A 14296-nucleotide genomic window follows, 5' to 3' on the forward strand; every position below is an offset into this window, starting at 1 on the left:
TTTATTTTTTCGAAATTTCTATTTCTGTCAGGATTACTGACTAAAATGACAAAATACTAAATATACAATGAATATATAAATATATATTATATATTTATATAAATATATAAAAGTCAAAAACATAAAATATTTTTACTAAAATGCTAAATAGGAAGTTTTCTTACAGCAAATACAACAGATTTGTATTTGTACACACGTCTTACTGTGTATTTCTATATATACTTACATTTTCTATTCGCTTTATTATTATGATTATTATTATGGTTATTATGATTATTATTATGATTATTATTATCTCTGTCTTGTCGTTGTATTTGTTTGTGCACTGGAAGCTTCTGTCACCATGACAAAGTCCTTGTATGTGTAAGCATAATTGGCAATAAAGCTGATTGTGATTCCACGTGAGTGGTAACTAAGTTTCAATTTTCAAAAACATTTTAAAGTAATGTGTTGAATTAGGAATTAATGTGTTCCTGAATACTTTTTCCCCCTTCTTTTTAGCTAGTATATGAATTCTTGTTTGATTTGATTGCTTTTTATTGTGATGTATCATTTGGTTAGTTACAGTGTCCCAGGGGTGCACAACACAACAAAATTAGCAAAGCAAACAAATGTTAAAACACAATGCAAATAAACCACAACACAACAAAATTAAGACACAACACAACAGAAAGGCCACAACCCAATGGAAATAAGCCACAATGCAACATAATAAGCCATAACACAACAAAATTAAGCCACTACACAACAAAATTAACAGAAAATAAATATTTTTAAACAACACATTTTTTGTTTAGGTATGGCTTAATTTCATTGTGTTGTGGCTTTTCTGTTTTGTTGTGGCTTAATTTTGTTGTGTTGTGGCTTAATTTTGTTGTGTAATGGCTTAATTTCATTGTGTCGTGGCTTTTCTGTTTTGTAGTGATTTAATTTTGTTGTGTTGTGGCTTTTTTTGTGTTGCATTGTGGTTTATTTTCATTGAGGGTTTTTTGTGTTGTGGCTTAATTTTGTTGTGTTGTGGCTTTTTTTGTGTTGTATTGTGGTTTATTTTCATTGTGGGTTTTTTGTGTTGTGGCTTAATTTTGTTGTGTTGTGGCTTTTTTTGTTGCATTGTGGTTTATTTTCATTGAGGGTTTTTTGTGTTGTGGCTTAATTTTGTTGTGTTGTGGCTTAATTTCATTGTGTTGTGGCTTTTCTGTTTTGTAGTGATTTAATTTTGTTGTGTTGTGGCTTTTTTTGTTGCATTGTGGTTTATTTTCATTGTGGGTTTTTTGTGTTGTGGCTTAATTTTGTTGTGTTGTGGCTTTTTTTTTGTTGTTGCATTGTGGTTTATTTTCATTGAGGGTTTTTTGTGTTGTGGCTTAATTTTGTTGTGTTGTGGCTTTTTTTTTTTGTTGTTGCATTGTGGTTTATTTTCATTGAGGGTTTTTTGTGTTGTGGCTTAATTTTGTTGTGTTGTGGCTTTTCTGTTTTGTAGTGATTTAATTTTGTTGTGTTGTGGCTTAATTTTGTTGTGTTGTGGCTTAATTTTGTTGTGTTGTGGCTTTTCTGTTTTGTAGTGATTTAATTTTGTTGTGTTGTGGCTTTTTTTGTTGCATTGTGCTTTATTTTCATTGAGGATTTTTTTGTGTTGTGGCTTAATTTTGTTGTGTTGTGGCTTAATTTCTTTGTGTTGTGGCTTTTCTGTTTTGTAGTGATTTAATTTTGTTGTGTTGTGGCTTTTTTTGTTGCATTGTGGTTTATTTTCATTGTGGGTTTTTGTGTTGTGGCTTAATTTTGTTGTGTTGTGGCTTTTTTTGTTGCATTGTGGTTTATTTTCATTGTGGGTTTTTTGTGTTGTGGCTTAATTTTGTTGTGTTGTGGCTTTTCTGTTGCGTTGTGGCTTATTTTCATTGTTGTGGGTTTTTGTTGTGTTGTGGCTTTTTTTTTCTTTTTTCTTTTTTTACATTGATTAGGGGTTTTCTGTTGCGTTGTGGCTTATTTTCATTGTTGTGGGTTTTTGTTGTGTTGTGGCTTTTTTTTCTTTTTCTTTTTTACGTTGATTAGGGGTTTTCTGTTGTGTTGTGGCTTAATTTTGTTGTATTGTGGCTTAATTTTATTGTGTCGTGGCTTAATTTTGTTGTGTTGTGGCTTTTTTGTTGTATTGTGGCTTATTTTCATTGTGAGTTTTTGTTGTGTTGTGGCTTAATTTTGATGTGTAGTGTCTTAATTTCATTGTGTTGTGGCTTTTCTGTTTTGAAGTGATTTAATTTTGTTGTGTTGTGGCTTTTCTTTTGCGTTGTGGCTTATTTTCATTGTTGTGGGTTTTTGTTGTGTTGTGGCTTCTCTGTTTTGTTGTGGCTTCATTTTGTTGTGTTGTGGCTTTTCTGTTTTGAAGTGATTTAATTTCATTGTGTTGTGGCTTTTCTGTTGCATTGTGACTTATTTTCATTGTTGTGGAATTTTGTTGTGTTGTGGCTTCTCTGTTTTGTTGTGGCTTTTTCGTTGTGTTGTGGGTTTTTTTTGGTTTTTTTTATTATTATTTTTTTACGTTGATTAGGGGTTTTCTGTTGTGTTGTGGCTTAATTTTGTTGTATTGTGGCTTAATTTCATTGTGTCGTGGCTTAATTTTGTTGTGTTGTGGCTTTTTTGTTGCATTGTGGCTTATTTTCATTGTGGGTTTTTGTTGTGTTGTGGCTTAATTTTGATGTGTAGTGGCTTAATTTCATTGTGTTGTGGCTTTTCTGTTTTGTAGTGATTTAAGTCTGTTGCGTTGTGGCTTATTTTCATTGTTGTGGGTTTTTGTTGTGTTGTGGCTTCTCTGTTTTGTTGTGGCTTCATTTTGTTGTGTTGTGGCTTTTCTGTTTTGTTGTGGCTTCATTTTGTTGTGTTGTGGCTTTTCTGTTTTGTTGTGGCTTCATTTTGTTGTGTTGTGGCTTTTCTGTTTTGAAGTGATTTAATTTTGTTGTGTTGTGGCTTTTCTTTTGCGTTGTGGCTTATTTTCATTGTTGTGTGTTTTTGTTGTGTTGGGGCTTAATTTTGTTGTGCCTTTTTTAATTTCCGTTGTGTTTACAGCTTTTATTTGCTTTGCGAATTTTGTTGTGTTGTGTGCCCCTGGGCCAGCGTATTTAGTACATTTATTAATTTTTTAATTATTATTATTTTATTATTATTATTACATTTTAAGATTTTTATTTTAAACCTTTATTTTGGAAAGTATACGCGCCAACTTCCTTTCTTGATACAGGAAGTACACAAACACAGGGCACTCACGTTGGATTTTGCCATGGACACTTTCCATGCTCGTTTCAAAGAGAAAATAGGCGAAGTGCTGTTACCTGGCGATGTGTTCTCATTTGCAGCACCAGAAACAGAAGACGGTAATATCAAAGGCGAAAAGATAATATGCGGTCCAGGCCTCCGAAGAACCGGGGAGGAAGTTCACGTGTGTAAAAGTGGAGTTCTGCGCCATAAACAGCCAAATCTCTACTGGATAGACTCTCAGCAGAGACGGGTGACATGACAACACTCTCACTTTGTGTTCACTTACAGTGCTTTAATGTTTTTATTATTATTATTTGCATTGTTTAATTTGCATTACTGTAAGTCAGTTGTGTAAATCTTCCATAATTATTTAGGAAATATTACTCAATCATATTACAATAAAATCAGTTAACCCTTAGAGACTCAGTGTGGCAGAATTGCTTCTTCAAAGCAGTTATATAATACTTTTATTATTATTTATTATTATTATTAAAAACTGTAATAAGAAAAGTACATATAACAAGAGCTGACTCTCTGAACTGTACTGCATCATAGCAGAAGTTGGGGGGGTGGTGGGATGCATTTTTAATGTCACAGCTTGCTAAATTCACACAAAATTCACTCTGAAAAAAATGCATTAAAAATCAAGATTTTTGTAATCATATGTGGCTTTAAAAAAACACTTTAAAGGAGGAAAAAAGACAATACTACATTAATGTCAGTGCTTGGATCTGAAAGGGTTAATTGTAAAATAAGTTAGTTTTAGACATTTGTCATGAAACGTATTTATGCATTCTTAGATTGATCTTAATTTCTTCCAGTATGTACCAGCCAAGGGTGAAAGTGTGATCGGCATTGTGACAGCAAAGTCTGGAGATGTATTTAAAGTGGATGTTGGAGGAAGTGAGCAGGCATCTCTTTCATACCTGGCATTTGAGGGAGCTACCAAGAGAAACAGACCTAATGTGCAGGTACTCGCTCATGTACACTTCCCAGACCCTTACTATCGTTCATAGGTGATCTGTATGGGGAAACAGGACCCAATTAAAGTAATAGTTAAATAAAGGACAGCACATAACATTGAATTGTGTCTGTGTGCTTTTGTTCTGCAGGTGGGAGATCTGGTGTACGGTCAGTTTACAATTGCAAACAAAGACATGGAGCCCGAGCTGGTGTGTATAGACAGCTGTGGCAGGGCCAATGGGATGGGGGTGTTTGGAGCTGACGGGCTGCTCTTTAAAGTGTCACTGGGACTAGTGCGCAGGTTTGTAGACTGCAGTCCAGCAAGTCATTATTACTTGCTGGAGAATTTAATATGGCTTTGAAATCATGCACCAGTATTAGCTGAATTTCACCTAACCTATTATTTTGTCTCAAAGCTAAAAAGAATAACATTTGTCCTTCCTTCCAGGCTTCTGGCTCCACAAAGTGAAATAGTGAAGGACCTGGAGAAGATTTTCCCCTTCGAGTTGGTTGGTGGGATGAATGGCAGAGTTTGGGTAAAGGCAAAGACTGTTCAGCAGACACTGATAGTGGCCAATCTACTGGAGACCTGCGAGAACATGACTTCCCAGCAGAGACAGATGCTGTTCAAGAGGGTGGCAGAAGGCTCCCTCTAGTGGACACATCAAAGACCAATTTCCCAGATTACAACCGGACATGCTTGAAGTACACTCAGCAGCTGTCAAGTGTCCACCACAATGGGCAAAACCCTCTGGAGATATTTAATATCCAAGAGTAACGGGGGCGGAAATGATCTGTAGTCCCAGTTTTGGAGACAAAACAGGAGACTTGCTATGCTTTGTCTAGGTTGTCGGACTGATCACCATGGAGAAGTCATTATTTCTCTTAAAAAAAAAAAAAGTCAACAGGAAATATTTTTGCTTTAAGAACAATACATTTTTGTGTGTAAAAAAAATAAATAAAAATAAACTTCTTGATCAAACCATTGTCAGTTAGTGTTCACTTAAAAGTCTAGCACTCACATTTTGCACTAAATATAGAAATTATTCCATCTGGGGAAATGGCTGATGCAAACTTTTTTTTTTTTTTTTTCTCCAGTGATTTACAATTTGATTAAAGGTTTATAACTACATAATTTCTTTGGTTGCTGTCTGAATTTGTCGTCTATTTCCAGGAGGTGGAGACTCTTGTTTTTTAGCTGGTTTGAGGTTAAAGTTATTTTATTGGTAATTGCAGGAAATTACTTAAGATGTTTGGAGAGAGAAAAGCATTGACTAACCAGCATAATTTTATATCTGGTTATTGTGAAATACGTAAACCTTTTTCACAGGCATGTGGAATATTATCCATTTAAAGGGATAGTTCACCCAGAAATGAAAATGCTCTCATTTATTCATCCTCATGTCATCCCAGATGTGTGTGACTATTTCTTCTGCTGAATGCAAATAAATATATTTACAAAAATATTTCAGCTCTGTAGGTCCAAACAATGCAAGTGAATGGTGACCAAAATTCAGACTCTTGTCTTTAGAAGTGATATGATAGGTGTGAGTGAGAAACAGATCAATATTTAAGTCCTTTTTTACTATAAATCTCCACTTTCTAACAGCCCCCCTAAGCGCTCTTCCCTCCTAAGAGTTCTTTTGTTTTTGATGATTCACATTCTTTGTGCATATCGCCACCTATTGGGCAGGGAGGAGAATTTGTAGTATATAAAGGACTTAAATATTGATCTGTTTCTCACCCACACCTATCATATAACTTCAGAAGGCATGGATTAAACCACTGCAGTCTTTTGGATTACTTTTAAGCTGCCTTTATTTGCTTTTTGGAGCTTCAACGTTTTGGTCACCATTCACTTGCATTGTATGGACCAACAGAGTTGAAATATTCTTCTGAAAGTTATACACATCTGGGATGGCATGAGGGTGATGATAAGATAATTTTATATTTGGGTGAACTATCCCTTTAAGTAGTTTTGCTCCCAGGCATGTGACAGCCCTCTGTTCTTTGCCATTTCCTTAAACAGGAATTGAAGAGATCCAGTCCTGGCTATAGATAGGTAGGCCCCTACTTAAATGATATGGGAGAGTCTCATAGTAATCTCTACAATATAATACTGTAACAAAGGGTAACAAAGTACACAGTAGGCAGGCAGGGTTGGAGTAAAATCTTACCTTTATCACTGCTTCACTTTATAGTCCCAGGGTTCCCTCGCTGGATCAGATGACTCATCTTCCTTGCTAGTTTTCCACAGCTGTTGTAGTGAAGTCATCTTAACAGGCACATACTGTAAAGTTCAAATCATTTTGGAGTAGTATTTTAAATTAATTACACAACTTCAGAGATAAGAAAGAAGGTAATAAGAAAGAACTTACTAAGTTAGTCCTGACCATGCTGTCAGCCTTTATTCTGAAGTAATGACTGGGTTCAGTCAAAATAAGTTTTTCTAACTTTAATGTGGGTATTGTTCTCACCATCTAAAGATACCGGGTAACAATTTACAATAAGGTTTCATTTGTTATCATTAGTTAACAACATTAGTTAACATGAAATAACAATGAACAATACTTTTACAGCATTTATTAATCTTAGTTAATGTTAATTAAAAAATAAATAAAATCAAAAGTTGTATTTGTTAACATTAGTTAATTTACTATGAACTAACACTGATCAATTGTACTTTGATTAACTAACATTAACTTAGATTAATGAATGCTGTAAATAATATATTGTTAATAGTTTGTTCATGATACCTAATGCAGTAACTAATGTTAACGAATGGAACCTTATTGTAAAGTGTTACCAAATACAGCACAATGAAACTTCTGGATATTACCTAAAAATGTATATCAAATACAAAAGTAGCAGTAATTTAGAGGCACAAAAGCCATAACTAAGTTAAAATAGGCAACGTCCACACTAGGCCCAAACATACTTCACCAAGTACGTGAACGCAGACGCACCTTGCTACGCAAACTCGATTCCACGCGTCATTGCGTAGTGAAATGCGTCAGCGCTCAATTCAGAACCCAACGCAAGTACACTCTGCATTCTCTGCGTTGCCGCAAGGGGCGCTAGAGCGGATTTTCTGTTTTCAGTCAACAACTGTCATGGCAGAGCAGCAATTTGTGGAGAGTCTTGCCGAACAAGTTAAATTATACAAACATATTTACGACCATTCGTCCCCTCTCCATTCGAATAAAACAGTGATTGAAAATGCTTGGCAAGAAATTGCAGCTTCCCAAAATTCTGATAACGACACTGTAAAGAGAAAATGGAAACAACTATGGGACAGTTTTGTCCGAGCCAGGAACAAATGGAAAGGCGTCCGCTCCAGAGATGCCGCAACTAGCTGTGGATATCCAGTCATTTTGGACATGTTGGGGTGGCTTTTTGACTTCATAAAACACCGGACCACAGAGTAAAATTTTTGTAATTCGGTTTCGTGGCGCCTAAAAAAAAAACTATATCTCCCCCTTGTGGTATGAGGTTTGTAACCGCTAGAGCAACGCAAGAGCGCACCTAAAGTGTGTACAACGGGACCACACATAGGCCATGCGTTGGCCAAGCGCTTGCGTCTGTGTTCGTGTCCTAACAATGACGTTAGGTAACTAAAAAAGGCAGTTCTCAAAAGAAAATGTTGTGTGCGGAATTGCACAAAATCATTGTTTTCAAAACAGCTTTCAGAAAACGGCCCCGTCTGTTGTTGGTCAAACAAACAGATAGTCCTGCCTCCATCTCAAGCCATTGGTCTAGTCAATGTTGTTGTCTGTCTTGAGACGGGTCGCTCAAAGCAAACAGAGAAATTTTCATAGCGCCACAGAGACAGAGTTTGCCATTTTCAAGAAAATTAACCAACGAACGGCTTACTTTTAGTTGTCTCTGCATATTAAAGGTGCACTCAGTAACTGTTTGTTTGTGTCATCTTGGACTTACAGTGACACCTAGTGGTGTGGATGCAGCATCATTCAAAATCGATAGTTTTTAAGTTACAGATGCCATTATAGAAATTCATTATTCACAGTCAGTCAGGATTAATTTAATCCAAGAGTGAAAGTGTCCAATAACAAGACGTTTACTGAGATTAAGCGAGTAGTATTCAGCTTGTCATGTGATTCTAAAATGGCAGCCCCCATGAGGTGCCCCTGCCCCATGTAGAATAAAACAGCTTTTATAAGGTTAATGTTTCAAACTTACAATTAATTTCTTTAGGTAAAAAAAAAGTAAAGCTTTTTTAATGGAGAAAAGATTACTTAGTGCACCTTTAAACTGGGATAGGATTATTTTGAATACCAGAAAAAGTTAGACATTTCAGCTTTAAATAACTGGGTAAAAATAGAGGTGTTTTCAACGGGCATTTTTTGCCCCTATATGCTTGTTCTTGGCTCTGAGCTCTGGTTAATTTCTGTCGCTGACCAGCACTAACTGTACACTATCCTACTTATTATATGGCTACTTACTAAATGAATACATGAATGGACATTATTTGATCTGAAATTATTTTATTATGTAAGAAAAGCAAGACAGTGGAGTGATCCAACAGACATGAAATTACACAATTGTGAAGGAAATCAGTTGCAATGGAACAACAATGGTCAATATTTCAGTTGAGCGGTCATTATACGAAAACATTTGTCTGCAGAATGCTGCTACTGACAATCAGAATCAAGTGGTTTGACGCGTTGGTTCAAACTTAACCAATTAAACAGCACTATCAGATGCAGCTTTTGTCTGTCCAAGCGAACAGTGAGCTCCCATGGGCTCTGAGTACTAAGTTTCAGTTCCTGTATATGACTCTAAGATGCTGATCTACATGGAAAGATGTGTCTGGACACATTTTTCTCATTGAAACTCGCCATGCACTGACAGATGTGATGAATGAATCCATTGATGTATGCAGAGAACCAAGGTAGTACCAGGGGCATGGAAGAACTGAGTTAGTAAACGAACAATGTTTTTGAGGTCTTTTTCTATGAGAACACAAATCTGCCTCACATTACATGTGCCAACCTCAAAGCCACGATTAATATAAAAGCACAAAGTTAAGCTATTAAATGTTCAATGCCACAGGCATTTAATTTTACATTCCAGAGCAGGGGTGCATTTCCCAAAACTATCGTTATCAACTATACTCACAAGTAACATAGTTCAACGATTTGGTGTTTCTCGAAACCGTAGTTCCAACAAACAATCGCAAACTGTGTTGCAAAGTTGTATAGTTGGAACTACAGCTCTCCACCTGTGGTTAGAATCATAGTTCCTTGTTATTTTGCATTGTCAACATCATTGATTTCACCGCAGCTGGGTGTATTCTATTTAGAGTTATCACCCCTATTTACACCCCCTGTGAGTTATTATATTATTTACAAGCGAATATCTTTGTTACAACATTCCCAAAGAGAAATTTCACATTTGGCAATATATATAAAACATAACATGTATGTTAGTGATTTTCACTGAAATAAAAAGTTATCTGTACTGTACATACAGAGTGTAGTGTCAAAGCGCTATGTAAGTGTAACATTCATTCATTCACATTTCAAAATATTTCACTTTCATATATGTAAAACATTATTTCCCAAATCACAGTATAATTTTATATAGCCAGTATGCCCAAATACACACAGGTTTAAATGGCAATTAAAGGTTAATTTCCCACACCTGTGGTTTTTTAAATTGCAGTTAGTGTCTGTGTATAAATAGTCAATGGGTTTGTTAGCTCTCACGTGGATGCACTGAGCAGGCTAGATACTGAGCCATGGGGAGCAGAAAAGAACTGTCAAAAGACCTGCGTAACAAGGTAATGGAACTTTATAAAGATGGAAAAGGATATAAAAAGATATCCAAAGCCTTGAAAATGCCAGTCAGTACTGTTCAATCACTTAAGAAGTGGAAAATTCAGGGATCTCTTGATACCAAGCCAAGGTCAGGTAGACCAAGAAAGATTTCAGCCACAACTGCCAAAAGAATTGTTCGGGATACAAAGAAAAACCCACAGGTAACCTCAGGAGAAATATAGGCTGCTCTGGAAAAAGACAGTGTGGTTGTTTCAAGGAGCTAAATCTTTGCATAGTAAACTTTCATTACTTGACTGTTGTAGTGTATGTGATGGTGGGTTACCACTGCAAAACAATAAAGGTTTGTATTTCATTCCATATGATTCATAATCATACTTAATTTATTAATGACATTATTCTGGTAGTTGAAAATAAAGGGATGACAGGGATTCATGGTAGACATTATTCACACAATAATTGCTTACATTTTGGTCTGATATGCTACTGTGATGCATAAAGTCACAAGTATCACATTTACATGCTCATTTCCACTTCTTAAACTACTGGATGAATGCCATGTGTATTAGAAAAGCTCTAACACAAAACATTACAAAATGACAGTATTTTTGGTAATGAGGTATTACTGTATATTTTGTATTTAAATTCAGATGGTGAAGGGTTTTAACTTCTCTGTCACTGAAAAGCAAGTTGAAAATCATATATTTGTTGCCATGCAGCACCACACAGCTTCACCAGAGCCCCATTTGCCAGACCCAGTCTGTATCTTTCACTCCATATATATTTAATTCTATATCTCTCATTGTGTCAAGAATAAAAGTGGCTTTCTTATTGGTTTTTGAAGAGTGCGCAAATGTATGTGCTCAAGTGCAGTAAAGTGAGGTAAGCGGGAAGCCCCACTATTGCAGCTCAATGCTGCGAGAGGTCGCAATGAAAACAAACACACCAGCAACAGAGGGGCATGTGAAAATAAAGCAAAACAACAGAGAACAGAAAATAACAGAAGTAGTACTCAGATGCCATGTTCATTATTTACAGCAGTGTCCTGGGGAAATAATATTGCTGTGGAGCTGCTTACTGACCGAACCACTTGTATACTGTAGTAAAGAGTACGCCACTTACAAAGTGCATATAAACGTAAACGTCTGTTTCATGTCTTAAGCAGCAGTCTCGCAATAAACGGCTTTCTGACCATGTAAATGAGCTGTTATAATTTGATATCAATTCAATCTCTGCAGAAGTTTTTACTTCACCCCCTGAGTAACATAATTAATGACACCTCCACATTGTTGAACCAACGTGGTTCAAACGATGGATGTGCGACATAGTTACTAGGGTTTCGGGAAACAGTTGTGACTAACTAGTTTGTTTCTCTAACGATGCATCGTACTATGGTGGTTCAGCAGTGATTTACATCATTGTATAGGTTCAGCAACATCCTTTCAACGTTAAACAGGCAAACATGAACTTCCCCCAGCCTGTCTGAACAAGCCCTTGTGCATTCGTTTCCATGAATAAATGGCATGGAATGATAGGTTTTAATATCTCTGCAGAGAAACACTAACTTTTCATAAGATAAAGGGTGCAATCAGGCTTTGATTTTCAACACAAACACCTGTAAGGGCACAGCCAAAAGAGAGGTTAAATATTACCCTCAGATTTGCCTGAGGTGAGGGAAAAGGAATGTGTCACCGAGACTCTAGAGACCCAGTGGAATCAATCACGGCCTACAGAAAAAAAATATATATATATATATGTGTTGGAATTACTTAAAATATACAGTATACTTAGCATTTTTGCATCACGAGTTTTAAGTAAATTCAATTTATGGTAATTTTATGCCAGCACAACTAGAAAACTAGAAAATCAATCTAATGGTGACTTTACATGAAACAGTTATTAACAGTAAAACAACATCAATAATACTGAAAAGAGCTGAAATCTCTATGAATTTTTAACAACAACTAATTAAATGCCCAAATAAGTTCCTTTTGACCAAACAAATGTGCTTAATTTATTCAAACGCAAGGGTTTGTGGGTATTACCCACAACCTCAGTTCTGTACTTGATTGTTTGAGTTAGTAGTACTAAAAATCTTAATTTTATGCATTTGAAAGCTAAAGAAGTTCAAGGAACTCACGATTATTCATTTAATTAATTTTTTACACGGCTCTCTGGAATATTCGATTCTGATTGGTCAGTGGCGCCAACTAGTGGTCTGATATTGCCCAGTAACAACGTCCGCATATCAGACCGCTCATCCGGGTATTTGCGAACTATCTTTCCTGCTTCTTGGATCGCATGCGTTCTCTACAAGTAAGCTATTAAAATAATTTAAACTCAAATCAATGTTTTATGTGCATTTATTTGTTTATTTTGCAAGTAGTCTTGCAATAAGCTGGATAATGTGGATCAGACGGTCATTTTCACAAAATAAACACCAACAGAACTCAAACTGAAGGTGGATTTCACGCAAATCAATATTTTATGTTGTGTGTTTATTTGGTTGTTAGCTATGTAATAAGCAGGATGATGTACAGTCAGCCAGTTATCTCAAAATAAACCCCTACAGGCTACAAGAACTCTCCGTTTCCTGTTAGGGGATGTGGGACATAGTGGGACATACCCTGTCGGGGATGCTCCGGTTTCTATATTACAGTATAGTCCCTATATTGAGTATATTTCAAGTTCCTCCTTCAGTGTTAAACAGTGTTTTTTTAGGTTGTTTTATCATCTACCAGGAGAAAATTGTAAGTCTGATTGCTTATAAAAGTCATAGCACAGCTCTCCTCAACAAGCTGCATGATTTGAGGAATCATTCTTGTCCATAGTATGTACAGAAGTTTAACAATTAGGATTAGGGGTTTCTCAAATCTCCAGTAACGGTGATATTAGGATAAAACTCTAGAGCTTGCGATCATTGGGATATGCCAAGCAGTCCACCTCAGTCCATGATTCCTGTGTTCCTCCTGTGTTTGGCAGAGCTGAGAATGCCGAGGCCAAACACACTGTAATCCAGCCAACCTTGTAAGAGTTAATGAGAAGCAGAGATGCATCCAATTTGTTGAGGGACATCTGTTTGTGTTTTAGGGTATCTTTACAGATGAATGTGGAAGATTTTGGCAAGCAGGGAGGTGAGGAGGAACAGGACAAGGGAGAAGATGAACTTAAGAGCTTTGTGGGAATGAGTATGGGGAAGAAGACTGTGGAAAGAATATGGCCACAACAGAGGCTGTACAGCTGCAGATCGGTGCAGGCAAACGTCCAGGCCCACAGCGAATGCATGACGACAGCTGTGCACAGCAGAGGGAGGATGGTGAGCAGGAAACATCGGAGACTCAAGAGTAAAGAAAAATGCATAATTTTTAAACTGTATGCCCAAACCTAAACCTAAACCTAACCATTAGTGGAGTAAAATATAATGTTTAGAGGGAAAAATGCAACCTCTGAATCGCGCTCGTCAGTTATTATGCAAACGTGTTTACCTCCTGGTTTCAACGTGGGATTTGAACTTGGACGTCCCAGGCTGCTGATGCAATGCACTTCTAGTCACGCCACATGAGAAGATAAACACATTGGAGCCGATGCAAAAATGTCTGATAGGAGATGCCACTTGTCAGCGAGTCTACACAATGTGGCTGATCCTAGTGTACCAGAACTTTCGGAAACAACACGACAAATTCCCGTGTGATCATGTTGGACACACACACACACACACACACTATATATATATATATATATATATATATATATATAGCACCACTTTAACCATTAATAACACTCCCTTATACTTTTTCACTGGGAACTAGCTAGCACTGAACTTATGAGGTATGTGTAATATAAAAACCCCATGATCCCCAGTCAAGTTTTTTGGCTTTTGGTCTGTGTCTTTTAGCTTTGAATCCATCTCTGTGCTAGTGTACTCCTACTCCTAGTTACCAAAAGAACTTTTAGTAGATAGACCAATTTAAAATGTACAGTGTTTCTTTTCCTGGAAAACTGTCCAAAACATTTTGATGACTCATTCTGCACTACACAGATACAGTTAAATGATCTCTAGAAAAAGTATGACACTCCCTTTACTTCCCTAATTACAAGATATCATGTATAGTAATTGCACATGTAAAAAAAATTGTACAGAAAAAAGAGGCTTTTTCCCATTCAAAATTGTCAACAGACTAGTCTGACTAGTGCCAAATTAAAAAATAAGGGAATGTTATCTGCTAAAGGTCAACACAGTATTTAGAGCATTTCAGAGCATTCAGAGCTATGAAAGACATTGTATCCCCTCA

The 14296-nt window shown here is 36.4% G+C and overlaps 1 protein-coding gene across 1 annotated transcript; it reads left to right on the forward strand.

Moving 5' to 3' along the window:
- Positions 1 to 3213: 3213 nt before the first annotated feature.
- On the forward strand, positions 3214 to 5262 carry LOC127417618 (exosome complex component RRP40-like). Its single transcript, XM_051657664.1, has 4 exons — positions 3214 to 3493; positions 4065 to 4214; positions 4356 to 4507; positions 4655 to 5262. The coding sequence occupies exons 1-4, from the start codon at positions 3266 to 3268 to the stop codon at positions 4860 to 4862; spliced, it is 738 nt and encodes a 245-aa protein (XP_051513624.1). The 5' UTR covers positions 3214 to 3265; the 3' UTR covers positions 4863 to 5262.
- The last annotated feature ends 9034 nt before the right edge of the window (positions 5263 to 14296 follow it).

This window comes from Myxocyprinus asiaticus, chromosome 27, assembly GCF_019703515.2.
Source record: "Myxocyprinus asiaticus isolate MX2 ecotype Aquarium Trade chromosome 27, UBuf_Myxa_2, whole genome shotgun sequence".
Classification (NCBI taxonomy): Eukaryota; Metazoa; Chordata; class Actinopteri; order Cypriniformes; family Catostomidae; genus Myxocyprinus; species Myxocyprinus asiaticus.